At 43.5% G+C, this 26,593-nt stretch overlaps 1 protein-coding gene and 1 long non-coding RNA gene across 4 annotated transcripts in view; one reads left to right on the top strand and one right to left on the bottom strand.

Moving 5' to 3' along the window:
- The first annotated feature begins 6 nt into the window (after positions 1 to 6).
- LOC115944663 (uncharacterized) lies at positions 7 to 6,323 on the top strand. Its single transcript, XR_004079194.2, has 3 exons — positions 7 to 207; positions 712 to 4,078; positions 5,591 to 6,323. It is a non-coding gene; the product is annotated as an uncharacterized LOC115944663 (long non-coding RNA).
- SUSD1 (sushi domain containing 1) overlaps positions 3,993 to 26,593 on the bottom strand; it is a 212,950-nt gene continuing 190,349 nt past the window's right edge. The window contains exon 16 of one of the 3 annotated variants that reach the window (XM_081803375.1): positions 3,993 to 4,120. In XM_081803375.1, coding sequence (XP_081659501.1) covers positions 4,110 to 4,120 — 11 coding nt within the window. In that variant the 3' untranslated portion in view covers positions 3,993 to 4,109. Of the gene's footprint in view, positions 4,121 to 8,266; positions 8,430 to 26,593 lie in introns of those variants that run through there. The other 2 variants (XM_081803373.1, XM_081803376.1) reach the window with 2 other exon arrangements.

A 26,593-nucleotide genomic window follows, 5' to 3' on the forward strand; every position in this document is an offset into this window, starting at 1 on the left:
TTTTTTTTTTTTTTAAGGTGGACCAAATTGCGAATTAACATGCTTCCTGCTACAATAATTTGTGAGCCAATTTCAGAGTGCTTTGTTGCCAGTTTAATTATCGGATGGGCAGCCCACCATGTATTCAGATGGGATATTATGGTATTTTTCATGTGTCATTGCCTGGCATGGTTTATATTTGACTACATTCAACTCAGGGGTGTCCAGGTATGTGGATAGGCATGAAAAGGTTGGCAGTCATTTGGTAGAACTAAAACTATTTTAATTTAGAAAAGGTTGAAGAAATCTATCTGAGCCATTCTTTAGCTTCCCATTGAAGGTTAATATCAGGTTTAAACATTACTTTCCGTAGTAGAATGCGGATGCAAAACTCAACTTGATTTTCAACTTTCAGTTGGTAGTTATACTATGACTTTTATTAAGGCTCAAAAAATAATGTAATAAAATGATTTTTATTAAGGCTCCCCAAAGAATCAAGTATTCAAACTAAAATAGGTCAGGATAGCCATGATTTTAATGGTTTTTCTACTCATCATTAACACTTTTTAACAGATATAGCATGGCAGTTAAATCATATAAAGAAGCAGGCTTGATTTTTATGTAGTGTATTTAAAAGAGTGAAATTGAAGAATTTCATTTTTTTTAACTGTGTCTAAGTTCGACAGTCGGTCAGTCAGTTGTTGTTGTGTTTTTTTTTTTTTAAATCCCCAGGGTGGCACACTGTGTTTCTCAAAACTTGATTATGCAGTAGCCTGGTTCATCCGTGAATCCATGACAATATACATTTTTTTGTCGGCATTATGGGACCCTACCATAAGCTGGAGAACTGGTCGCTACAGATTGCGCTGTGGAGGCACAGCGGAGGAAATTCTAGATGTATAACGACAGCTTTGTGACTGTACATAAAGGAAAAAAAGAGAAGTATTATAAATTATGTTTATATAAATGCTTTTAAAGATCTACCTTCAGTAGTTTTATCACATGTATGTTTGATATCTGTTCTTTAATTTATTTTGCATGGCACTTGCATCTGTGAAGAAAAAAAAAAACACATCTGTAGTCTTGGCCAAATGGTACACTTTATTTTGTGGAAGTAGTGAATCAAGAGAATTGGTTCTAGGAACCTGGGTTTGGTTTTTGTTGTTGTTTGTTTATTTTTTAAAAATAAATAAATATATATATATATAAAATATATGAATGCTCTGCAACAAACACTATGACAGTATCCTTCAGTAGAGAAAGTTTCTTATTTGTGAGTACACTCTTTTAGAACATTCATGGGATGGCAGCAGCTTTGTTTTGGGGTTTAGGAAAGGCTAGAAAGTAATCCCTTTACGTGTCTAAAGTGAAAGGTATTATGTGGTGGACAGCCCACAGCGGGGTACTAACTAAGAAACTTTTTCATGCTCTATGCCTACCTCTTGTAGTTGTTGCAGAGCAAATATAAATTGTAATAAGGTAGCTAGGCCTTGCAAAAACAAATGGGAAAACTTTAAAAATAATAATAAAAGAGCTGGAGTCTAGTATTTATATGAATCTGTGAGAGAGATTTTTTTGGTCTCACTGCAATGAACCAAAAGTGGTTGAGTTGGGTTTTTAATTGTAGCCATGTATTGAAGGCATCCTTTTGACCAACTCCTGTTGGTTCTGTCTTGAACCATTGTTAATCACTGTGCTGGTAAACCTTTCCTTCCTTGCTCCTTACCCGACCCCACCCCATCTTTCCTGAACTTTTTTTGGGGGGGGGGGCGGTGGTGGTGGTTTTGTTTTAGTGTGAGTGGATGTTTTGATAGTTGTGAGGAAAAATGCATTTCAGACACATTTCACACATGAGCTATTTTCTTACACAGTATGTCTTATTGTTAAAAAGAATGTAATTTCATGATACAGGTATTTAATATCTTTTTTAAGTAAATATTCTAGCCATCAAATAAATTGCAGTAGAGTATTAAGTGGGGACAAGATGAGTTTTCCTCTTAAAATTAATCAGTATCAAACTAAGTCTACTGTGTATGTGTTTTTTTTTTTTAACTCTTACAGTTAGTCTAGTCTTATTTAAATTGGATTTTTGTATTCCAGTTTGTATGACAGAATAGACTAGATTGGCGCTAGTTGTAAATGCATGCTGTCTTTCACTCTTCTCTCCCCATCCTGCCGCTAAACTTGCTTGTCAGGTTGTACTTAACTTGTGGTGAACTGGACTAGTTACTGTTTTTTTTAAAAAAAAAATAGGCAAAATGTAAGGGACAGTGCATAAGCCTTTTTTTTTCTGTAGTGGAATTTTTGCTTTTTCTTCAGGATTGGATGGCATGTTGTCCACATGAACGCCTGCTGCAGGGCTGACGCCAGCAATATGGCAGCTTTAAAGTCTAAGTTACTACAGTTTCCGTGTCAAAGCATCATGTGTAGCATATCAGCAATAATTACATATTTATAGAAAATGGACACATTGTCACTGCACTGAGCCAATTCATTTAATTGTCTAATGACTAACATGGTTTCAATTGTAATGTAGCTATTAATGTGTATATACTATGTATACACATTATGTATAAGCTTTTCTCTGGGCCAAACTGCTTCATTCAAAAAAAAAAAATTTTTTTTTTTTTTTTTTGCGCCTTATGACAAATTTGGAGGGCATTTTTTTCATGAACAAAGGCTTTGATGCATATTCCTTTCTATGTGAAATGGGTAGTAGTGTTCCCTGAGGAAAGTTGCACAGTGAAAACCAGTCTAGTTGTGACCCACTTTGTGTTTTTTTTTTAATCTCTATTACACAAGTTGAATTTTACTGAATTTGTAATTTGTCGGTTTGTTTAATGAAGTTTGGTTGATGCCATCTTTTGCACTGCTGAAGTGAAATCTTGCTTATTAGTTAGCTTTTTGCTAATCTCAGTATGGGCAATGTAACAACGAATCCAAATGGCTGGACAGACTTCTTGTGTTTTGTAAATATAAAAATGACTGTTCTGTATGTGTGTTTTCTGTGGTAAAGTGAAGCTTCGAGTGAAGCTTCACTTAGAGTGATTCTTTGTTTAGCAAGTTTAGAGTGGTGATAATATGGTAAGAAATAATATAAATGTTGAAGGAAGCATCACAACAGAACTGTAGGAGTCCAAATTTAAAACAAAAATACCAACAAGTATCTAGAATATACCACGTTTTATTATTTAAAATCATTGTATTAAGTTTTTTGTTCAAAATAAAAATTTGAATACAATCAAAACATTAACAATAATGTATTTTTGTTTACTGTCTTTCCTTTTTTTATTTTATATTTTTGTAAATAACATGTTCCACCATTCATAGCAGAATTACTGGGAGAATTCTGTCAAGTGTTAATTTTGAAATCTTCCTTTTTACCTGCACTACAGTCAGGCTTATGGCTTCACATTGGGCTTTTCCACGTTGGTTGCATGTTAGAACCACCCAGAGAACTTTAAAAAAAAAAAAAAATACAGATGCCTCGCCCTTGCCCACAGGAGATTCTGGTTCAGTTATTCCGGGGTGAGGCCTGAGCTCTGCTTGTTCTGAGCAGGCAGACCTGAGAAGCTTTGTCCCTTTTGGGCCCCTTTGGCACCCCCTCCTGCCTTGGCTCACAGCCTGACTCAGCCTCTTAGATGGTACCACTCCAGTGGCTGGGAAAGGAAAGAAATGGCTTCCCTGGCTGGAGACCCAGATGGGAGATTGCTAAGCCCGACCCCCCCGCCACTGTCCAGGGCCAGGCTCCTCCCAAGCTGGAGGCATTTCCAGGCCTATTTCACCATCAGCCTGTGAGGGCAGAATACTTTTAACTGGAGAGCAGATCCCAGGGGAGGAAGAGTCTGAAAAGAATTTGAAATGATGAAAATGTTTTGCCGTAAAACAGCAGTGATGGTTGCACAACCTTGTGAATAGACAAAAAACCCTGAATTGTATACTTTAAAAGGCAAATTTTATGGTCTGTTAATTATATCTGAATTTTTAAAAATAAATAAAGGAAATCGTGAAACCACCATTAATGTATTATTTCCTTCCAGTCTTCTGATACCTGTTGCCGAAATGGTTCGAGAAAGTGCGCAGAGCTGCTCGTTGTTTGGTATCCTTGCTCAAACACAGAATGGCCGGTTTCAAAATCTTTCTAAAACTGAGAGATGAAAATATTGTACCTCATTGTTTAAACAAGGAGTTTTTGGGTTTTTTTTTTTTTAAAGTAGGCTCCACGCCCAGCGCAGAGCCCAATGCAGGGCTTGAACTCAGAACCCTGAGATCAAGACCTGAGCTGAGATCAAGAGTCGGATACCCAGGTGCCCCTCAACATACGGATTTTTTTAAATGACTGGCAAAATTGAGTATTTTTGTATGTATGATTTATAACCACTGGAATTTCTGATCTTATTTAAGTGAGGGTCTTAATGCTTCCTTATTGTGTATTCCAAGTCTTGTCTTAATCATAATAAACAATTTACATCACCAGATAGAAGTTCATTTCTGAACTTTATTTGCTAGTATTTAATGAAATATTTTCTAGGCTTCAGAGTGAGGTTATGCTAACTGCAAAGTCAGTTGGGTTTTTTTCCCCCCTGTGCTCCAGAAATTACTTATTTAGCCAGGAATGATCTGTTCCTTGAAAGTTTGAAAGCATTTATCCATAAAACTATATGGGCCTGGCACTTCAATAACCTTTTGCAGTTTATTTCATTGGTACGAATCAGTTCACATTTTCTATGTCTTTTAAAGTCCGTTTTGGTTATTTGCACCACAGAGATGCACACAGCATTTTCATAATTCTCTTCGGACTCCTGCTAGCTGCGTGTGCTGCTGGGCAGGAGGTTTGCAGCCCCTGTGCGGATTGAACTTGCACCTCAGGTCTGAGAGCAGAGTTGCAGGCAAGGCCATCCCTCCCCAGGCCGCCAATATCCTCTAAGAAAACTTGGCCTCCATTACTCCTAGTCTTAAAACACTTGAATGGCTTGATGTTACCTTCAGGATAAAGCCCAAGGCTTACTCATGGCAGAAAGGCCATTTTAGGTGACATCCTTGCCCACACCTCCCCTCTTGCTGTTTTGCCTAACCCACTCGCATTGAACTCTCACTGTAAGCTTCCTGCCGTTTACCTGATGTCTGCTCTTGCCCGCTCTGCGCCTCTGTGCCTGTTACTTCCTCCGACTCCGTTCCTCCAGCCTCCACATTGCCCTTGGGACTCCACTCAGGTGCCAGTTCCTCCGTGACTTACCTGCACGGCTTATGGACCCTGTGTCTGCCTCCACAGCCTCGCCCTGCACGTCCGCCCTAGTACCTAGTTCCTAATACCTAATACTAGTTATTTTCATTGGTCCTATAGTTGTTTGTGTTCATCATTAAATTGGAAATACCAAGGGCAGGGAGGGTCAGTAATGTACTTGACTTGGTGTCCCAAGCTCCTGGCTTAGGACCTGATACAAAGTCCACTCTCTGGAATGAACGAACAAACAAAGATAAGCATGGCTTTGTCACTAATCTGAGACCTATAGCTAATCGCATGATAGGAATGCAGTCTGTGGAGCCAGCCTGCTCGGGTCCGCTTTCCAGCGTCACCATTTGCTTCCTATACACACTCTCTCTGCCTCAGTGGACACCGACGTGATCGACCTCTCAGGGTCGGTGGGAGAATTGAAGGGAGGACTGCATTTGAAAAGCCACGTTCTCAGTAAAACCTTGTGCATGACGATAAGGATCTCAAGTCACTAAGTGAGAATGAAAGCTTAGTTACACCGTCGACAAAGTAGCTCTTCCTCCAAGGCTTGAGGGAAAGAATTGTTCACAATCTGATGGAGAGAGTTGCATGGTCTTTTGTAGGGCAACTGACCCCTCAGCCCTTGGTGGTTCAGAGTAAATATTCTAGCCTTCAAGATGAAAATCAATCTGATTCATTTAAACTATTCTCAATAGTGCTACTGTAGCCCATATAATACCGTTCAGACTGTCAGAGCCGGTGGCCTGAGCTGCAACGCCTGGCAACACCGCGAGACCCCACTGCACAGACCCGCAATCCGACAAGAATGGCCACAGAATCTGAAGGCCGAGAACCTGGTGTTCACAGCAGAGCATTACAACACACCTGTGTGGAATGCGGTGCACCCGTGACACTTGGCTGGAATGGCTGGAATATTTCCAGCTATTACTCCTTTATAGGACAATTTTCTGTATAATTCAAAGAGTCTCCTGGGTGCTCTCTGACTCTGGGCACTGACGGCAATTAGCATGAAGGCCGAGGTCTCTAGACGTGGCCATCTGAAGGGGACTTTTCTTCCGCATGGCTTTGTAGCTTTCATGGTTTCCAAACGAGTATTAAGAATTGTTTTTTTCTTAAAGATTTATTTGTCAGAGAGAGAGATCACAAACGGGGAGAGTGGCAGGCAGAGGGAGAAGCAGGCTCCCCGCTGAGCAAGGAGCCCTATGCGGGACTCGATCCCAGGACCCTGGGATCATGATTCGAGCCGAAGGTAGACAGACACTTAACCGACTGAGCCACCCAGGCATCTCATATGAGAGTTATTTTAAATGCCAACTGCAGTGCTCCACTCCCATGTCCTAAAGCCAAAAACTCCATACCTTTATAAGCTTTCCTTAGATTCTGATGCAGGCACTTTCTGGGACACTTGAACATTTCAGTAGAGCTATATTACCATGGGGATGCATTTCACACAAGTCAAGGACTGTGGAATGAAGGTGGTGGCCTTGTGGGCAGGAAAGTTGAGGCTCAGCCCCTAGGACATATTTTTTTTGATCTCTAAGTGAAGTGGCTGAGATACTTTGATTTATAATAAGAAACATAGGGGCGCCTGGGTGGCTCAGTTGATTGAGCGCCCGCTCTTGGTCTCAGCTCAGGTCTCGATCTCAGGGTCATGAGTTAGAGCCCCGAGTTGGGCTCTGCTGGGCGTGGAGCCTACTTTAAAAAAAATAATAAACATATATTTGATCTTCAGCCCCCTTTCTGGCACAGAGCTCCTCAAACCCTTATAATCTCCTACATGAAGAGAGGCCTTTTGTTATGTTAATGAGGTGACTCCGGCTGCAGCTAGGGTTGGGGCTGGTGGCTGGGAGAACCAAACGTGATTGGAGGGTTGGAACTTTCAGGGAAGGGAGAGCACCTGGAGGTTGAATCAATCTCCAATGGCCGATGATTTAATTAATCGTACCTATATAATGAAGCCTCCATGAAAACCCGAAGGATGAGGCTCAGAGAACTTCTAGGATGGTGAACACATGGAGATTTGGGGGAGATCCACGTGCCTGGAGAGAGCATGGAAGCTCCAAGCTTTTCCTCCTGCCATGGCCTCTATATCTTTTCCATCTGGCTGTTCCTGAGTTACTCCCTTTAGTAAACTGGTAATCTAGTCAGTGAGATGTTTCTCTGAGTTCTGTGAGCCGCTCTGGCAGAATAATGGAACTCAAGGCCAGGATGGTTGGAAACTCCAATCTATAGCCAGTTGGTCGGAAGCTGAGGTGACAACCTGGACCAGCTTCGGAAGCGGCAGGGGGTAGGTGGGGGAACGGTCCTGTAGAACTGAAACCTTACCCTGTGAGATCTAATGCTATCTCTGGGTAGATAGTGTCACAATGGAGCTAAACTCTGGGACACCCAACTGGTGTCCTGAGCATTGCTTGGTGTGGGGGGAACCTCCCCCGCCACATGGTGGAATGGTGATCAGGAACCAAATAGTGGCCCCATGCAAGTGTAATCACCAGAGGTTGCCACAACACCCAGGAATCTACGAGGCAGATCATACAGAATGGCAGATGTTGATTGGCAAACAAGAGGCCGGGTAAGTGGGAACTTAGACGCAGAGGAAAACACATTGAAAAGTTAACAAAGTTTTCAAATATTTTTTTCTTAGAAACTCTAATTTTGAACTTTGTTACCAGGGTAGCTGGAACTTAAAATTTTTACTTTGTTTTCATGGATTAGCCCAAGGGGGGAAATGTGTGGAAAAGTACCATTGCTGTGTCTAAAGACATTGAGCCAAAGTTGCTGAGAGCAGCACCTGCCGTCCCAGGGAGTTCTGGGAAAATGACAACCTGTTATAGTCACTTTTTTTTTTTTAAGATTTTATTTATTTATTTGACAGAGAGAGACAGCGAGAGAGGGAACATAAGCAGGGTGAGCGGGAGAGGGAGAAGCAGGCCTCCCGCAAAGCAGGGAGCCCCATGCAGGGCTCGATCCCAGGACCTTGGGATCATGACCTGAGCCGAAGGCAGACGCCTAATGACTGAGTCACCCAGGTGCCCCTGTTATAGTCACTTCTGATCTCAGTCCCTCCCATCTAGGACCACTCAGCCACAGAATAAAGAGTCCAGACACAGCTAGGAGCTCGTTGCTTGAAATCTAGGCACGAGTCCAAATCTGGCTGCCGTACGTCCTTGCCGTGATCTTGTCTGGGAGACACCGGTGCATTCCACTGATGGTGCTAGAAAGAAGATTGAGCTTTCTTCCATCTGAGAACAGAGACCCCACCCCCAAAGCCTCAACAGAAATGTCAGGCTTCCTGTCCCTGTTCCGGCTGGCCCATATTACAGTGGCAGTCAGCCCACCACTGCTGGAGGGATTCCACAGCTGACTTACCAAATTATCAGGCAAAAGAAGTTGCAACCGAAGAGAACATGTCATTTGCAGGAAAGAGACCAAGTGGCCAGAAGATGTGGGTAAGTGGAGGCAGAATTAATGGGAGAAACAGAGAGGAATTCAATTAAAAAACATAATGAGTGGGAAAACATAATGAGAACTTTCAAGAAGATGGAATTAGAGCATAACAAATGAAATTATGGAACTAAAAGGCAAGATTTCTAAATTTAGAATTTCAACGTAGAAATAGAGTGATTCCGTCTAAAAACCAATTAGTGTTTGGGGGTGGGAGGGTGTCTCAATAACCCAGCGCCAAACAAAACAAAACAAAGCATTCTAAATGCGAAAATGCACGGATCCAAAAGGTAAAGGACCAGTCGGGTGAAGACTTAGTAGTCTAACAGTAGGAGGCCCAGGGAAAAGGGGAAGAGAGAAGAAACCTGAAGACATGATTTTTATTTAAAGGGCCCAGGTGGATTTATTGAAAAGACACACCCACAAAGAAGCATGCTGGTGAAAGGTCTGAGCTTCAAGGATGAATTTTACCCTCATCAGCCAGAAAGAGTAAGTTACTGACAAAGGAAAGAGAGTGAGGCCAGGATTGGACTATTAGCAATACCAGAGGCTCTTAGGAGGCACAGGAATGATATCTACAGGCTAGTGGGGGGGGGGGGGGGTAGTGGATTATGATCAGAAAAGCTCACGTCCAGTCAAAACATTATTATAGGAGGGCAAAAAAAAGAAGGCATGTTTTGGACACGGAGGGCCTCAGAAAGTACACCAGCCATGTTCTCTGTCTGAAGAAATTAGTCAAGAAAATACTCAAGAAAATAAATCCGAAATCTCTGCATGGGAGAATTGAAAGAATTCAAGGAAACTGTGGTAAATAAGGAACCTTGTGGGCGCCTGGGTGGCTCAGTTGGTTGGGCGACTGCCTTTGGCTCAGGTCATGATCCTGGAGTCCCAGGATCGAGTCCCACATCGGGCTCCCTGCTCGGCGGGGGGTCTGCTTCTCCCTCTGACCCTCCCCCCTCTCATGTGCTCTCTCTCTCTCTCTCATTCTCGCTCTCTCAAATAAATAAAATAAAATCTTAAAAAAAAAATAAGGAACCTTGTGTTAATATTGATCTGAATGGATGATGCTAGTGTGGCATGGAATAATGAGAAATTTTTGAATCAGTTAAGACTCTTTATAGGGGAAAGAAAGTTCAATAGCCTTGGCTAAAATTCTAACATCTCCAAACCTAGGAGTAGGGATGTGAAAGAAAATGGAGACGTAAAAATGGTTTCAAGCTTTGTTGAGGTTTACCAAGTCGCGAGCTGTGGTACCATGCCACAGTGCATGAAAAACAACTTCAAATTGCTCCTCAGACCTGCAAAGTCCTTTGCCCATCCTTCCACTGAGGATTTCTTAATGGTAATAGTAGTATCCCTCAGTCTCTCTCTCCTTCTGCCTGTCTCTCTCTCTCTGTATCTCACACACACACATAGTGGTGTCCTTTCTTTACCTTCTCCGCTCCCCATCCTTGTTTTTGTTCCTAGCCACATTCGTCTTACTCTTGACACAGGGCAGATTAGCTACAGATTGCAAACTTAGCTCCAGGCCCATCTGTTCCGCTCCAAAGCCATCAAGATGCTCAGTTGAACAAAAGGAACAATTTCTCCCTTAGAAATAAAAGGGACTAGCAAAAACCTTGTGATTATGGTCTTTCTTTTGATAGAATCCACCCCATTAGAAGGCTGTAGGCTTTTAAAGAACATTTCTCTCGCTTCATGACAGAGTCCTGGATGAAGTTCAGGGTCATTGGGAAGCAATAGGGTTGAGAATAGGGGTAGGGATGGAGGTGAGGACCATGAGATGAAGATGGATGGAATGACAGGGCAGGAGCATGCTAAGCCTTGAAATCCTAGATAAAGAATTTAAATTTAAAGATAAAGGATCCTAGATAAAGAATTTAAGCTTTATCCTGAAGGCAGTAGGGAGCCATTGAATGTTTTGTGTGTTAGATTTCTCTGGTTGCTACATGGAGATAAAAGAGTGGTAATGACCCTGAAGGCAGAGACCAGAAGGAAAGTTGTTGCTCTAACCTAAGAGGATTTCTGTTTGTTTATGGAAACCATCCCTACCTTTATGACCACAGCGTGGCTAGAAACTTCTTTTTTCCCTTTGCGCAGGTCAGATGGGAATGTTCCACTTACAACCTGCTCGCTTTCTACAGTTGGGAATCCTTTCTGTTCCATACCGACCCTAAGTCTGCCTTCATGAGGGTCTGACTTCCCAAAGTCCCAGGAGGCTGACACCTAAGTAAAATCCATGTCAGGATGACAACCCACTGCATCTGACTTCCTACCCTCACCTGACTTCTCAAGGACACCACTCTCCAATTTGTTCCTGCATATGACGGGCTCTTGGTGCTATTAACTTTATTTCCCTGTTCAAGTCTGCTACTCACAGCTCGGCTTTCCCTGCTGCCACCTAATATTCAAAATTTGATTTTGAAGCTTGTTAAATTAAAACCTTAGCTGAATCCATAGCTTCATCAGGTCTATTGCAAAAGTTATGGCATTGACCAGAAAGAAGTAGGTCCCCAGGAATTGATTTGGGGGGATTTGTGTGCTTCAGAGTATCCCGAATCCCACAGAGCCTCTTGCCGGCAGATGCAGCTTCTCTTCCTTCTTGTCCAGTGGGGATCCCACAATGATCTTCTCCCGGGAGTTACTCTGCAAGGGGGAGCCAGTTTCTTCAGGCCCTACCCTTATCATCTCTGATTATCTCCAGACTTTATAACTAGAATTATATCCTAGTATGTCCCCAGGGGCCCAGAACCAGGAAGATGGCTAAGACATCAAAGGAATTTTTAAATCTTTGCTAATTTTTATCAGCAAAACCCTGGTGAATGTGTGTGAGATTAAGGGCTTGACCAAAGAGAGAGGGACATGACTAAAGATTAGGCTGCATTTTTCGAGACCGTATTCTTGCCAGAGATTCTGGATGAAACTACTAGCTCCAACAGCTGGGAGTACGTCTGATTGTCTTGCTCAACTGGCTGGCTGGAAACTACCTCAGAGGTGGACCCCACCAAATGAAGCCTGAAAGTCAGAAATTTCTGGGACAATGGCAAGGAAGGAGTAGACTTAGGAAGACAGGGATTGGGGAAGGCATTTATCATTGGTGATTCAGTACTTGAGCCACTACAATAGAAAACCCCATGTCCTCACTCAATTCACAGGCCTGATTTATTTCAGAAACTCTGAGCCCCTTAAATGAAAGGAAGGGTGCATATCCCTGACAAAAGCCTCTATGATAACATGTCAGGTTTATACCGTGCCTCTTTCTCCCCATCTTCTCCGAAGAGACATCTATTCATCAGCGTCAGTGTATACTGAGGGAAAGAAAATCTCCAAACCTCTGGCTTTGAAATCATGGCAAACTAGGATGCCTCTGTGGATTACCAGTGAGTGGCAGCCTTATCATGACCAGATGATAAATATTTTAATTCTAATCAGCTTCACATGGGGCCCTGTGAAACCCCACACCTATCTTGTGGTTGAGTGTAGCTAGAACAGATCAATTTGGCAATGAGCATAATTTCCAAGTTTGCTTCCTGACCCTTGTCATGAGGGCTATTGTGGTAAGAGAAGCAAATTAAGCCTCCAAGGAGTACTGTCCAATAGAGATATAATGTGAGCACACATCTAATTTTAAGTTTTCTAGTGGCCATATTTTACAAAGGTAGAAAGAAACAGGTAACATTAATTCAGTAGTATTTTTTATTTAACCCACTATATCCAAAATAGTATCATTTCAACGTGAAAGCAATACACAGCTTATTAATACACTTATTTTTGTACTAAGCTACACTTACAGAACATCTTATTACGGACTAACCACGTGTCAGGTGCTACGGTATTGGAGAGCCCAGCTCTCGAGCTTCTCCTCCCCACTGTGAGAGCTAACCAGAAGCAATGACACGTTCGGGAAGATTCTCAGAAATGTGTATGCAATCGAAAAAGATTTGATTGTGGTTATGGTTATTTGGGAATGGTTCCTTTCATAGCCCTTTTTAACAAATCTGCAGCTATCAGATAAACTCAAAGAAGTATACAGTATTACTATAGATTTAATTAGGTAGAGACTCCAATTGTATCCGCCTCTCCAGATGTGGTCTCTTCACTAGAGCAAACAAGCCCAGTTCCTAATGTCTGGTGTGCAGCTATGGGCGTGGTAACTGTGTCCATTCAAATAAGGAGAAAGCATTAGTTGCTACTTCGCTTTCACCCGGCAGGCACTGCTGCTCGCCTTCTCTGTTTGGCTTTGGGATTACACGGACTCTGCCTCCGTGCCACAGTTGTGTCCGAGCTTGGCTTTCTGCCTATTCCACAGGACGTGATGCTGGCCCATTATATGGATGACATCAGGCTAATAGAACCTGGAGGCCAGGATGCAGCAGGTGCTTTAGGTACCTTGGGGAAGATACAGATGTGACTAAAGGGAGAGATGCATGCCATGAAAATATAGGGGGTTGCTGCCTCATTAAGTATAAAGCTCTCATAAAGTGCAAGGCTTGGAATACCACTTTCTTTTTTTTTTTTTTTTTAAGATTTTTGTTTACTATTTATCTGAGAGAGAGAGAGTGCAAGAGAACACAAGCAGGGGGAGCTGCAGAGGGAGAGGGAGAAGCAGGCTCCCCACTGAACAGGGAGCCTGATGTGGGACTCGATCCCAGGACCCCGGGATCATGACCTGAGCCGAAGGCAGATGCTTAACTGACTGAGCCACCCAGGGGCCCCAAGGCTTGGGATACCACTTTCAAAGGAAAAGGTCGGTGTGCCTTGCAACTTCTACCATTAAGAAAGAGGCACATCACTTGGCAGACATCCTTAGATTTGGGAGGCCCTGTATACCACATTTAAGCATGCTGTTTGGACCTTTTTACTGTGTGACCAATCCTTCCAGGATTGAGCAGGATCCAGAGCAAGAAAAAAGATGAAATGGTGGGTGTAGCATCTTCACTGTTGCATCTGATATACCACTTAGTTTGATGCTCATTTCCACAACTCTGAGCTCTGTTAGTTTAGAGTCTTACTACCAGACGAGGAACGTTTCCACCAGGGACACATAAACGATGACACTGAAGTAAAAGCTGAACCAGTCACTTGGCCATTTGGGCTCCTCCTATCACTTGAAGAACAGGCAGAAAGGGGGTCATGGTGTTGACCAGGATGATTTATCCTGATTTTCAAGGTGGAAGAGGGTTGCAGTTATACAATGGAGGCAGGGGGGAGGTTATGTTGGAAAGCCAGGATATGCCTTAGGTCTCTGTAAGGACAAACCTGGTTTTCCTCCTGTGTGTCTCCTGCGCCCTCACCCTGCCACGCTCACAGCACTTCTGACACCAGGTGTGCGGAGGTTTTCCCCCACCGAGCAATTCTCTGAGACACCAGCTGGGTGTCCTACAACTTAATTTAATTCACTTCTGATGCTCCCTGGAGATAGCCTCAGATCCCCTCAGGTTAAGGGTCAGCCCCACGAGACTGCTCCCACCCCACTTGTGGTGCCAATCACAAGTCCAGCTTTAACCTGTGCCTCTGTCCCATGGCTCCCCTCCTCCGGTTCAATTAATTTGCTAGAATGGCGGGCGCCTGGGTGGCTCAGATGGCTGAGCATCTGCCTTCGGCTCAGGTCATGATCCCGGGGTCCTGGGATCGAGTCCCGCATCGGGCTCCCTGCTAGGCGGGGAGCCTGCTTCTCCCTCTGCCTCTGCGTCTCTCTCTCTCTCTCTCTGACTCTCATGAATAAATAAATAAAATATTTTTTTTTTAAAAATTTGCTAGAATGGCTCACAGAACCCAGAGAAGCCTTTACTTATGTTTACCAGTGTATTGAAGGACATGATAAAGGATACAGATGAATAGCCAGATGAAGAGATGCATCAGGTGAGCTCTGGGAGGGTGCCAAGCTCAGGAGCTTCTGTCCTCATAGAGTTCGGGGGCATCACCCTCCAGTACCTGGATGTGTTCACCAACCTGGAATCTCCCTAGACCCCATACTACTGGGATGCTATGGAGGCTCCATCACGGAGGCATGATCACTTATGAACTCCATGTCTAGCCTTTCTCCCCTCTCTGGAGCTGAAAACTCCAAGCTGCTAATCATGGCCTGGTCATTCTGGCGACCATCCCCTATCGAGGAGCCCACCAAGAGTCATCTCAGTAGACTAAAAGATGCTCCTCGTGCTCCTCATGCTTAGAATGTACAGTCTGAGTCAGGAACCGGGGACAGAAACCAATATGCATTTTTCTTATTATTTCACAACCTCCCAGTATTTCTTCACCCAGTAGCAGTTAAATAAAAAACGCTATAGAATAGTGTAGAATCATCCAGCCAACAGGCTAACTGAGGACAAAGGAACATAGAGTGGATGGTAGAGGAAAGAAGACATATAAACACCAACTCTGACCATTTAATAAATAGTGGGGGGAAGGCTATATATTATGTACTTGTATTTTTTCCTTTCTGTGTCATAACTGTTATTTTTCCTCTTTCCTATATGCTTACTAATGTATATGGAGGGTTGTGGTGCTGGTGGTTATCTTAACAATATAATCCATAGGTTCCCGGATATAAAGCCAGAATCCAGATGAAACTAGAGAATGTGCATCATCCAGAAATCCGGGACTTGAAGCCGGATGCCCTAACTGGTGAGACCTTGAGTTGTCTCCTTTTTGGACAGAGGATAAGTCTGTTTTCTCTTGGAGGATAGTTGCATTATCTCAAGGTAGAAGACTTGTCATCGGTAAGCTTAAGTATGCAAGAAGAGTGTAGATTAATGTTGAGTAAACAGGGTTGACTATACCATAAATATTCATCACATTTTCTGGCTGCCCAGCAATTTTTGAGCACTCTTGCTATGTTTTGGGAATTTGCCATCTTATAATTCTCAGCCCACCCCACCCCAAGGTAAAAGCCAAAAGAACTCTCCTAGCGTTCCTGTCAACCGTAGCATAAACATGTAATCCAGACCCCATCGATAAGGCTTACCCACGGAGACAGTGATTTTGAAGTAAGCAATATAAGGAAACAGTAGTGCATATATATTTAATTTTTTCTGTCCAAAGGGTAGCAGAAGTCTGGCTTCTAGAGCCCTCCAGACTGAGTTCTTGCTGAAGAGATGTCACAGATCCTGGCAGAAATAGCAGTTGCAATAAAATTGAATTTCTGACCCAGAAGTGGCAGCAGGGAAAAACCACAGATTTGGTTAGTGCTCAGGGAAACAACCAAGGTGTTTTCGTCATAAACCCCCAGCTCTGTGGCTCGGCTGTTCGGGCTCTAGAAATACAGGGCTGTGGCTGACTCTCTGGTCTTGTCAATCAGTCTGCAAACTACCCCAAATCCAGAGACTATTTCTGTCCCTTGCACCTGGTGACTGAAGGATCCATACAGGTGCTAGTTCCATTTGAAAGGGTCGAAGGGTACACAAAAGGAAGGAACAGGAGGCAAGTTTAAAAACTGTGATTGTAGGGGCGCCTGGGTGGCTCAGTCGTTAAGCGTCTGCTTTCGGCTCAGGTCATGATCCCAGGGTCCTGGGATCGAGCCCCACATCGGGCTCCCTGCTCCGCAGGAGGCCTGCTTCTCCCTCTCCCACTCCCCCTGCTTGTGTTCCCTCTCTCGCTGTGTCTCTCTCTGTCAAATAAATAAATAAAAATCTTTAAAAAAACAAACAAACTGTGATTGTGGAACCAGGGCGGATCTCCGAGCAGGAACTGATGACATCAGAGTGGTGCATCGGGAAAAATCCAACTGGCAACAGTAGGGAAGCTTTATTGAGGAGGAACTTGAGACAAGTTCCAATTAAGGCCAAGACAAGGCCCATGAAGAGGCCATTGCACTAGTCTAGGTGGGATGCCAAGGCTTGGACCAGATGGGGGTTTAGGTCAGGGATATGGAATTGGAGAAGTCTCATTCCTGGTTTGACTATTGGCAAAGAACTCACTTGGCTTTCTAATCACAACTTTTTTTTTTTTTTTAAGATTTTATTTATTTTTTAGAGAGCGAGCGAGAGAGAAACAGCATGAGAGGGGAGAGGGTCAGAGGGAGAAGCAGGCTCCCCGCTGAGCCGGGAGCCCGACGTGGGACTCGATCCCAGGACCCTGGGATCATGACCCGAGCCGAAGGCAGACGCTTAACCATCTGAGCCACCCAGGCGCCCCAACACAACTTTTAATATATTAAAAGTCACTACTGGAACACCTGAGTGGCTTCAGCGGGTTAAACGTCTGCCTTCGGCTCAGGTCAGGATCTCAGGGTCCTGGGATCAGACTCCCTGCTCAGCGGGGAGTCTGCTTCTCCTTCTGCCCCTCCCCCTACTCATGCTCTCTTTCTCTTTCTCTCTCTCTCAAATAAATGAAATCTTTAGAAAAGTCACTGCTAATCATTTTTCTGGTGTTTGAAAAAATTATCAAACTCAAATCTGTCCGGATGTCACATGACAGTTCTCTGTGTGGATTCAAGTTTGAACTTGACATTCTGTGAGCTTTCTTTGTCGTGTGGTCCTTTCTGCAAAGCAAGTTACTTCTATAAGAAACATTTCTGAGGAGTAGCATCCTACTCAGTGTTTAATGGAAAGAAGAGACATAACATTTAACATTCTAATCATGCGCCTGATCACTGAGCCCATTTATTCCCCCTGAGAACTTTATGAGATTGGAATGATTATATTCATTTTCTAAATGATAAGAGTAACCAGGGATTCTGACAAGTGAATTCCCCACAGTTTTCAGAATACCCCCCTGCCAGGCTGATTTAGTCCCAGTTGGTCTGGCTCAGGCCCCGGTTCTCCTTTTGCTCCAGATGAAGGGGCTCACAGAAAACTTAGCAATGCGATAGTCATCAGAAAACTACTGCATCTTTTTTGTTTCCACCAGAACACAAGAGGAAAAGCAGAGGGAGGTGGGTGGGTGAGAAGAGCACAATGCACTCATTCTCAGTGGGATTGTTGGCAACCACTCCCATCTGCAGAGTCGACAAACGTGTTCCCACTTATTTCCCTATTGAATGAGCTCTTCACAAGGACTGAGTAGGTATCATGAGGTCCATCTTAAAGATGGAGAAACTGAGACTCAGTAGACTTACATATATGTACAATTATGCAAATAGTAACCAGCAGAGCCGAGATTTGAGTTCAAATCCTCTCACCCCAAACCCAGAACATTTTCCACTGCACCGAGCCACAGAAGAAAATGAAGAATGGAGCATCTTTCTGGATAGAGTCCGGGGCCTGAGATTCCCTCATAGGAGGCCAATATCCCTGCAAGGTGTCCTTCTTTCCTCAGGTTACTTTGGGACCCTTGAGGCCAATCACTCTGGGCTGTATCAAAGCTGGTGTGGCATGCTTTCTAACATCCAGGCCCAAGGATGGGCATCTATTGGGAAATAAGGTGGTTCTCGTTGACCATACTCCTCCCTCCTAAGCCACCTTCCAAAGTGATTGAGACATAATTGTAAAATTTTACAAAGACAAAAATAAAAATACTAGCTTTATGGCTGCAAAGGAGTCCATGGCTTCACCTCCCCAGACTTCCTTCTATTTACCCCCCAAATAGTAGTCTTTTCTCTCTCTGAGGGGCAGAATATGTTCTGGTAAGTTCACTGCATCGAGAAGCAGAGAATCTGCCTTTTCCGAGAGTAAGCTGCTCCAAAAGAGAATTTTCCAGTTGGTCACTCCTCCTCCCTTGGGGAGCACTATGTGGAGAGACAGGCTGGATGTGTCTGCCCATGCTTTCTCCATGACAGTGTCAGGAACGGGGAACAAGCATTCCTTCCTCTCAACACTGTGCTTCCCACATTGCAACATCCTGAGTCTATCAGAGACATCAGCAGATGCAGTATGTAATCCATTGTGATGAGGAAAGAAAGACAATGGTCTTTGATGTCTTATCTCAAATGGTAGGTAAATGAGACAATCATATAGGAGGAAGGACTGGTAACCAGGAAGAGCAGATGTGTTATTTGCGGACTGGTATAAACACCAAATTAGATTGTCAGAGCTGTAAAGAACCTTGAAGATCATGTGCAAGAAATCCCTGCTCACCTGACAGGCTTGTTTGTTGTATGGGAATACATGGAGCTGGGATGTGAGTCCAGGCATTTAGTCTGGTTGTCCTAAAGAAGTCTAATGACCTAAGCCCCATACCCATGACCCCCTTCTAAGGCTTTCTCACCCTGGATCCCATGCTGCCACTGTTGACCCCTCCAGCATGGCCATAACTGAATGAGCATCTGATGGAACAGTAGCCAGCCTAGATGTCAGTCTATAAACTGAGCAGAAGGGACTCCAGTGACTAATTGAACCCACCACATTTTATCTTTTGAGGATTTTTGAATTTAAGACATTGGGCACTGAGCAATTGATAGGAAGAGCAAAAGACACAGAGAACAGGCAGTAAGAAGACATGAGCTGAAGCTATGAGTGCGCAGAGTGTGAGGTCAGGTGGAGTAAAGAGTATTTCATTGGCGGAGATGTAGATGGCAGAAGAAAGGATGGAGGAGCTGGATCCAAATGATGGTGAAGCTCCAGAGTAGCAATTAGCTCCTCCTGCTGCTGAGGGAGGGGTAGACATCACCTAGCTGCCAGACCCACACTGGATACTGTACCTTCCAATTATCAAACTATGTCCTAGGCCCTGGGGAGGTTAGCTACTGAGCTATTTATAGGTTCACCAGAGACCTGGTTATATGGCCAACATGTCACTCATCCTTAAAACATGTAGCTTCACAAACCACCAACACTCAGGGTAATCTGGATAAGCCACTTTGTATATTACAACCCAAACAGACTAACACACTAGCTTTTCCACTGGCAACTTCCCCTGTGCAAACCATATACATTAGTATTAAAATTTTTGATCCAGTAGTTTTATCCCCCCCTCGCAATAAGACCTAAGGTCTTTTGATTAGACCAGAATCTCACCTGTGATCATGTCCTCCATCCCAAATAATCACTAATGCAGCCTTAGAAGCCTTCCGGTACAGCCTAAACAACTCCTTTTTTCCTGGCACACTTGACAGGGACTCCTTGGGCAGTGGGTGCCTCCATGGCTAGTGTCCATCCTGAGGTCCAAGAATGGCATTGGGATGATTAAGTGCCCAGAGCATAACTACCTATTCACAGACGTGGAGCAGCTGGGTGGGATGTATGTGTTGGATGGAGGGAGGCAAGTCAGGTGGAGAGAGAAGAGGAATGCATCTGATACCTAGGAACTGTCATCTCTAGCTTCACTGGCTGTGCCCCAACCTACTACTACTTGACTTCCTCACCCTCTTCACCCTTTTTTCCCCTCTGTACCACTCTTCTCTCCTCCCCACTCGCCCTCTCCCCAGCCTCTCTTCAGGACCCTGGGGTGATAATGAGTAAACCTCAACAAAGCTTCTGCAGAATCCAGATCTCCTTCTGCCAAAGAGTCTCCAGTGATACAAGCATGAATTTTTCACAGTTGAATGCAAACTTTATTTTATTTGCTCATCTATAAAATTGGCAAAAGCCCATTTTATTTACAAAGGTATAGGACAGCAAGCACTCTTCTCATACATTGCTGGTGGAGGTATAAATTGGCATAATTTTCAGTATGAAAATTACAGATCATGTGCCTTTTGACCTACAGTTCCACTTCTAGGAGTTTATCCTAAAGATATACACGTAGCAAACTTTATTTTTATTCTCTTTCTTTCAGGAGGTATCCGTTGAGGATGGCTCCAATGAGGAAGAAGGAATCTTTGAAAGTCTCTTCAGTCCGAGATATAGGGTAAGCAGTGTTGTAGCCAACAGTCTGTCTGGATCAAGAATGGATAGAGGTAGGGGGCATCTCCCTCCATCAAACCTTCCTCGATTTTTCCCATAGAACGACCACAGATAGCACTTTGCTACATCCCTTACAGATTGCAGCTGAAGAACTCAAACTACTCACCAACTATTCTGCCTTTCTGATGCATGAAAGAGTGCAAGAGGGTTGTGACCATGTACTAGGGGATACTGGGCAAAAAGTGACAGTACTGTTGCATAGGAAATGCCAGGATGCTGTGTAAATGGGGAAGTCATTTTCAGTTCTGACCTCAAGCAGGAAGGGACTCCTCTGGCCAGAGAGCCTTTAAAACCCCTTTTTGCCACCACAATTTATAATGAATACAGCCACTAGAAAAGAGGAGTCCCAGCAGAGTGTACGCTCAGAGACTTTGGGTAAGAGATTCAGGGCACCAGCCTCACTCAGCTATTCCCAGACTCAGCATCCAAACACTGTACCTTTAAGCATGTGCAGAAAGATGACATGTAGCAGTTGGATCCTACAGAAAGAGGCAGACCTTGGTGTGCCTGGGTGGTTCAGTTGGTTGAGTGTCTGACTCTTGGTTTCGGCTCAAGTTATGATCTCAGGGTTTTGAGATCAAGCCCCTCATCGGGCTCCACACTCAGCACCAGAGCCTGCTTGAAATTCTCTCCCTCTCCCTCTGCCCCTCCCCCAGCTTGCATGCGCATGTGCTCTATCTCTTTCTTTCGCAAATAAATAAATAAATAAAATCTTTACAAAAAGACAAAGAAAGAAAGAAAGAGGCAGACCTCCCAGTGCAGGGCATACTGTGTGAGATGGGGAGACATGGGCTGCCTACAGAGAATTAGACCTCATCTGCCCCTCTGCTTTAGGGTCATCACCAGAATCATCTAAAGAGGAGCCGGAGCTGGGGTTCAGAACTCACCATGGGCTGTCACCCAGTGTGTACTATAGCCGTGCTTCAATCATTCTCAACATTTCATTTTGCCATTTCCATAAAATTCTGAGCTTGGTGAATTCCAAGGCAATATTAGAGTCCTTTAGAAAAATAAAGATATGTACCGCCTTTCCCATCATTCCTGCCACATATTACACCAGTTCTTCATTTGAGGGGGCACGGTAGTTGGGTGAAAAGACCATTTCACTTGCTACTTGATGTAGAATGAGCCTTCTTGTGCTTATTTCCTTATCTGCAGTATCAACTTTTATGATTCTGAGATAAATTTTCTGACATGGAAAGAATGGGGGAGGAAGGAGGGAGTTGAGCAGAATAATGGTGGGGTCTAGAGTTCCTGGATGACAGGGAGATACTTCCGACAGAAAAATAAGTTGTGCCCCGACTGTAATGTTAGCTGTGTTCATTGTGTGGACAGGTGTTTCCCCTCTGATAATGAGTAGACTTTAATCCTAGGTGTGAGTACAAGTCATGTCAACAGGGGCGGTTCCAGAGAAATCCACAGTAATTGCCCAAGACACAACATGAGCCCACAACCAAATTCTCACACTGAAAAATGACTGACAAGTAAGAATGTCAGTCTTAATGCAGCTCATTAGGTAATAGAAAAGGCACTGATTGTTCAAGTCAACAAACATCTTCTGATGCTGCAAAGGCCAGCCAGGCAAGCTATACCAGCAATGGAGAGGTGTGGCTCCAGCGTGTGGTGACACACAGTGAACACCCAAGCTCTGTAGTGCTGATTAGTTGTGTAATGGGTGGATGAGTCAAAGATCATGCTTCCTAGTTTGTCAGCTACTTGGTAGCTCCCAGGAACTTGCTCCAGATTTCCAGTGGCTCCATGCAAGCAATCCTGGGGTTTGGTTATGAGCCCACAGAGTCATCATCAAGACTCAAATTTCAGTGTCTTAAGCAGTGAAACAAAATACTCCTGACTCACATCCTTGAATCCAACAAGGGAGCTTTTGGTCAGAGATTGTGTTTCTGTGAGCATCTTCATTTTCATCAAGGCCTTGTGAATTTATGTTGACAGTGCAAGAGAAGGAGCAAAGTAAGAGTCCAGCAAAGTCAGCTCTTGCAAGGTTTGAAAACTTACTGGCAAGACACGACCCCACTGGCCAGTCAATAACACCCACAGTTGTGGCCCCATGTTCCCTCCAGTGAGCTTCCTCCCACAAGTCCCCTGACTATAATATTGGTATCAACCCTGATTGCCCTGGTACCCAGTAGTCATGGAGTGGGTGGAATCGTTCGCTTTCCTTCCAATTCTCAGGGCTCTAGGAAGAATCAAGGAGTCATATACTCCCAGGGATAAGCCCTGGCTAATCTACTTAATAATTGGATGACCATGGACAAATAATCGGAGTCTCAATTTCTTCATCTGTATATTAAAAATAATAACATCCATTTTGTTGTGTGGTTATGAAGATTAAATTAAATCAGGAATATAAAGTACCTAACACAATGCCTAGCACAAGTATAAGCTCCATAAATGGTAGTTTTCTTATTTATTTATTTATTTATTTATTTATTTATTTATTTATTTTTAAGATTTTATTTATTTATTTGACAGAGAGACAGAGAGCATGAGTGGCCACCCAGCCTCTGCTTTGAGTCTATCCAAGGCAAGAGAAAATATCTTTAGGGGTTCTGAGGACTAAATAGCAGCCCCTTGCCCACATACAAGAGTAGCACTTCTGGCTGTGCAGACTTGTTGTTGTTCACATAGACTACACTGTAAGGAGTTGGGCAGTGTGGTGGCCCTGTCTATGTAACAGTCATCCAAATATGTGGTGTCAACCTCATATTCCTTTGAGTCTTTTCTTCTCCAATGAAAACTTCCAAATTCCTTTTGTCATGTCTCACGTGACAAGTTTTATATCTCCCAACACTCAAGTCACTCTTCTCTCAGTGCTCAACTAAGTACTGCCTCAATTTGGGCACAACACTCTAGTCATCATCTGACCAGTTGGGAGAAATGAGATCCACTTTTCACATTTCATGCTGCTAAGCTATGTTCTCCCACTACTCCATCCTGACTTGTGTGATGTGTTTTATTATTTTAGTTCTCACTTAATCCTTACACTTGCCCTGTGAAATTTCATCCTGCTAGGTGCAACTCATCATTCCAGATGATGAAGACATCTTTGTATCATGCAACATACTCATTCTCTCATGCTGGTACAAAGATTACTCAAGACTCACAAGACAATGGGCAGAGCTCTTTTTTTTTTTTTTTTTGAAGATTTTATTTATTTGACAGAGAGAGAGAGATCACAAGTAGGCAGACAGGCAGGCAGAGGGAGAGGGAGAAGCAGGCTCCCTGCTGAGCACAGAGCCCGATGTGGGGCTCGATCCCAGGACCCTGGGATCATGACCTGAGCTGAAGGCAGATGCTTAACCATCTGAGCCACCCAGGCGTCCCTGGGCAGAGCTCTTTATTCCATTCTTAGAAAATTCCCTCCAGTGTGACATGGATTCTTTCTTCTTTCTTTCTTTCTTTTCTTTCTCTTTCTTTCTTTCTTTCTTTCTTTCTTTCTTTCTTCTTCTTCTTCTTTTTCTTTCTTTCTCTTTCTTTCTTTCTTTCTTTCTTTCTTTCTTTCTTTCTTTCTTTCTTTCTTTCTTTCTTTCTCTCTTTCTTTCTTTCTTTCTTTCTTTCTTTTTCTTTCTTTTTCCCTTTTGATATTTGTTGCACTAGCATCCAGTTAAGATATCTCTTTATTGACCACAACCTAACTATGGGAGACTTTGTTGAGTTTCTTGCTCAAGTTATTTATTCCTTCAGACAACAGTACTGGGCACCTGCTGTGTCTTGGCAGTAGTAGACACCTAGAGTACAGGCAGTGTTGTGCTGGAGTATGTTTAACATTGACTACCCCCGCCCCCGGAAAAAATCCCTGATTTGTAGCATTTGCTGATTTCCATGACATAAGTACTTCCCAAATGGCAGATTCCAAACTATTAATTTGATGTCACTGAATATGGAGAGGGAGGACATGTGTATGATCAGCTCTTGTGAGCCATCATGAGCCAACTCCAGCACACCACTGATGATGTACACATGAACCATAGATGGTTTCTTTTTTTAAAAAGACTTTTTTATTTTAAGAGAGAGAGAGAGCTGTGGGAGGGGCAGAGGGAGAGGGAGAGAGAATCCCAAACAGATTCCACGCTGTGTGTGGAGCTCATCACAGAGCTTGACTCATGATGGTGAGATCATGACCTGAGCCGAAATCAAGAGTTGGATGCCCAATCGACCGAGCCACCCAGGTTCCCCGAACCATAGATGGTTTCTGCCATAGAAGAGCTCCAAGAGGTTCTTAGAGTCTGGTGATGCACAATGCCTGTCTTCCCTCCAGACCCACCATGGAGAAACCGTGTCAGTGGAGGAAATAAGATTTGTCTGATGTGATTTGTTCTCAGTGAACCCATGTCATTTCATAATTGCAGTGGACCCTTTTAAGTGCTTGTGAACTTCAGTGTTTCATCCAAAGTTACTTCCAGGAGCAATGCTGAACTCATTCACCTATAGTTTAAGGAATCTACATTCTCCGTTTTAAAAATCAGTACATTTCTAATCTTTTAACATGTTTACTAATACTATAAATCCTTCAAACTCTCCACGACTAATTTGGAAATCTCATTCCTAAATTCTCAGTATCTTGGAGTGAATTCCATTCCAATCTGAGAGCCCAGAGCACATACTGCCGCTTCACCCACCTTGAGCTGTTTATTCTTCTCTTTTGGGTCCAAAGATCTTTCTACTTGATGAGAATGATAAAAGGAAAGTAAGGATAAGGATCCTTTCTCCTTGTTTTCATGACGGATAATCTTTGCTAACTGATAGGCAGAATAAGCTCCCCTCCCATGATGGCCACATCCTAATCCCTGGATTAGGAGTGATATGTTATCTTACATGTAAATGTGTTATATTTTTTGGCAAAGAGGAATTAAGGTTGCACATGGAATGAAGCTTGCTAAACAGCAGGTCTTAAAATGAGAAGATTATTCTAGATTATCCAGATAATCCCAGTGTAATTACAAAGGTTTTTTAAATGTGGAAGAGAGAGGCAGGAAAGATTTCAAGATGCTACATTGCTGGCTTTAAAGATGGAGGAAGGGACCATGAGCCAGAGAATGCAGGTGGTCCCTAGAACTGGGAATGGCAAGGAAATGGATTCTCCTTTAGAGCCTCCAGAAGGAAAACAGCTCTGCTTACTCTTTGATTTTAGCCCTGTGAGACCCATTTTGGACTCTGACCTCCAGAATTGTAAGACAATAACTTTGTTTTTTTTAAAACTACCAACTTTGTGGTAGATTTGCTGCAGCAGCCAAAGAAAACTCATACATGAGGGGCGCCTGTGTGGCTCAGTCAGTGAAGCATCTGAATCTTGATTTTGGCTCAGGTCATGATCTCAGGGTCATGGGATCAAGTCCTGTGTCAGGCTGTGCGCTTAGAGGGGAGCCTGCTTGAGGTTTTCTCTCCTTCTCCCTCTGTCCTCCCCTGCTCATGCACGCTCTCTCTCTAAAGTAGATAGATGAATCTTAAAGGAAGAAGAAGAAGAAGAAAAAGAAGAAGAAGAAGGAAGAAGGAAGAAGAAGAAGAAAGAAGAAGAAGAAGAAGAGGAAGAAGAAGAAGAAGAAGAGGAAGAAGAAGAAGAAGAAGAAGAAAGAGAAGAAGGAGAAGAAGAAGAAGAAGAAGGAAGAAGAAGAAGAAGAAGAAGAAGAAGAAGAAGAAGAAGGAAGAAGAAGAAGAAGAAGAAGGACTGACTCACACAGAGTAAGTGTTCAGGACATGTTCAAGGAGCAAAGTACAGTCTTCTTTTCTCTACAGCCTGGAATAAACACCTCCTACCCTCAATTCTTGTGCCCAGACCAAACTACTAAGTGGTTGATACTGAGTTTTCCACAGCTGGTCATAGGCATCACTCCTTTGGTCTTGTTCAAAGCACAGGTCAGGGAGGGGAGGAAGTAGAGGGCCTAATTCCATAAGCTCCACCTCTCTCCCCACTCTCTCTGTTTACACTGGGGTTGCAATTGTAAATATCCAGAGAACAGACAGGTATATAAAACACGGGAAGCAAGCCAGGTGGGATGTGTGACAAATTGGAGAGTCCAGTTTGATCCTGGCCCCATAATATCACCTTTGCTTACACTTCCTGGGGTGCCCAGGGCTGGAAGACAGACAGCCATTATGGACCCAGCCATGGTTTGAGTTATACAAATGCTTACAA

This window comes from Leptonychotes weddellii, chromosome 14 (assembly GCF_054177405.1).
Source record: "Leptonychotes weddellii isolate Sample4059 chromosome 14, ASM5417740v2, whole genome shotgun sequence".
Taxonomy (NCBI): domain Eukaryota; kingdom Metazoa; phylum Chordata; class Mammalia; order Carnivora; family Phocidae; genus Leptonychotes; species Leptonychotes weddellii.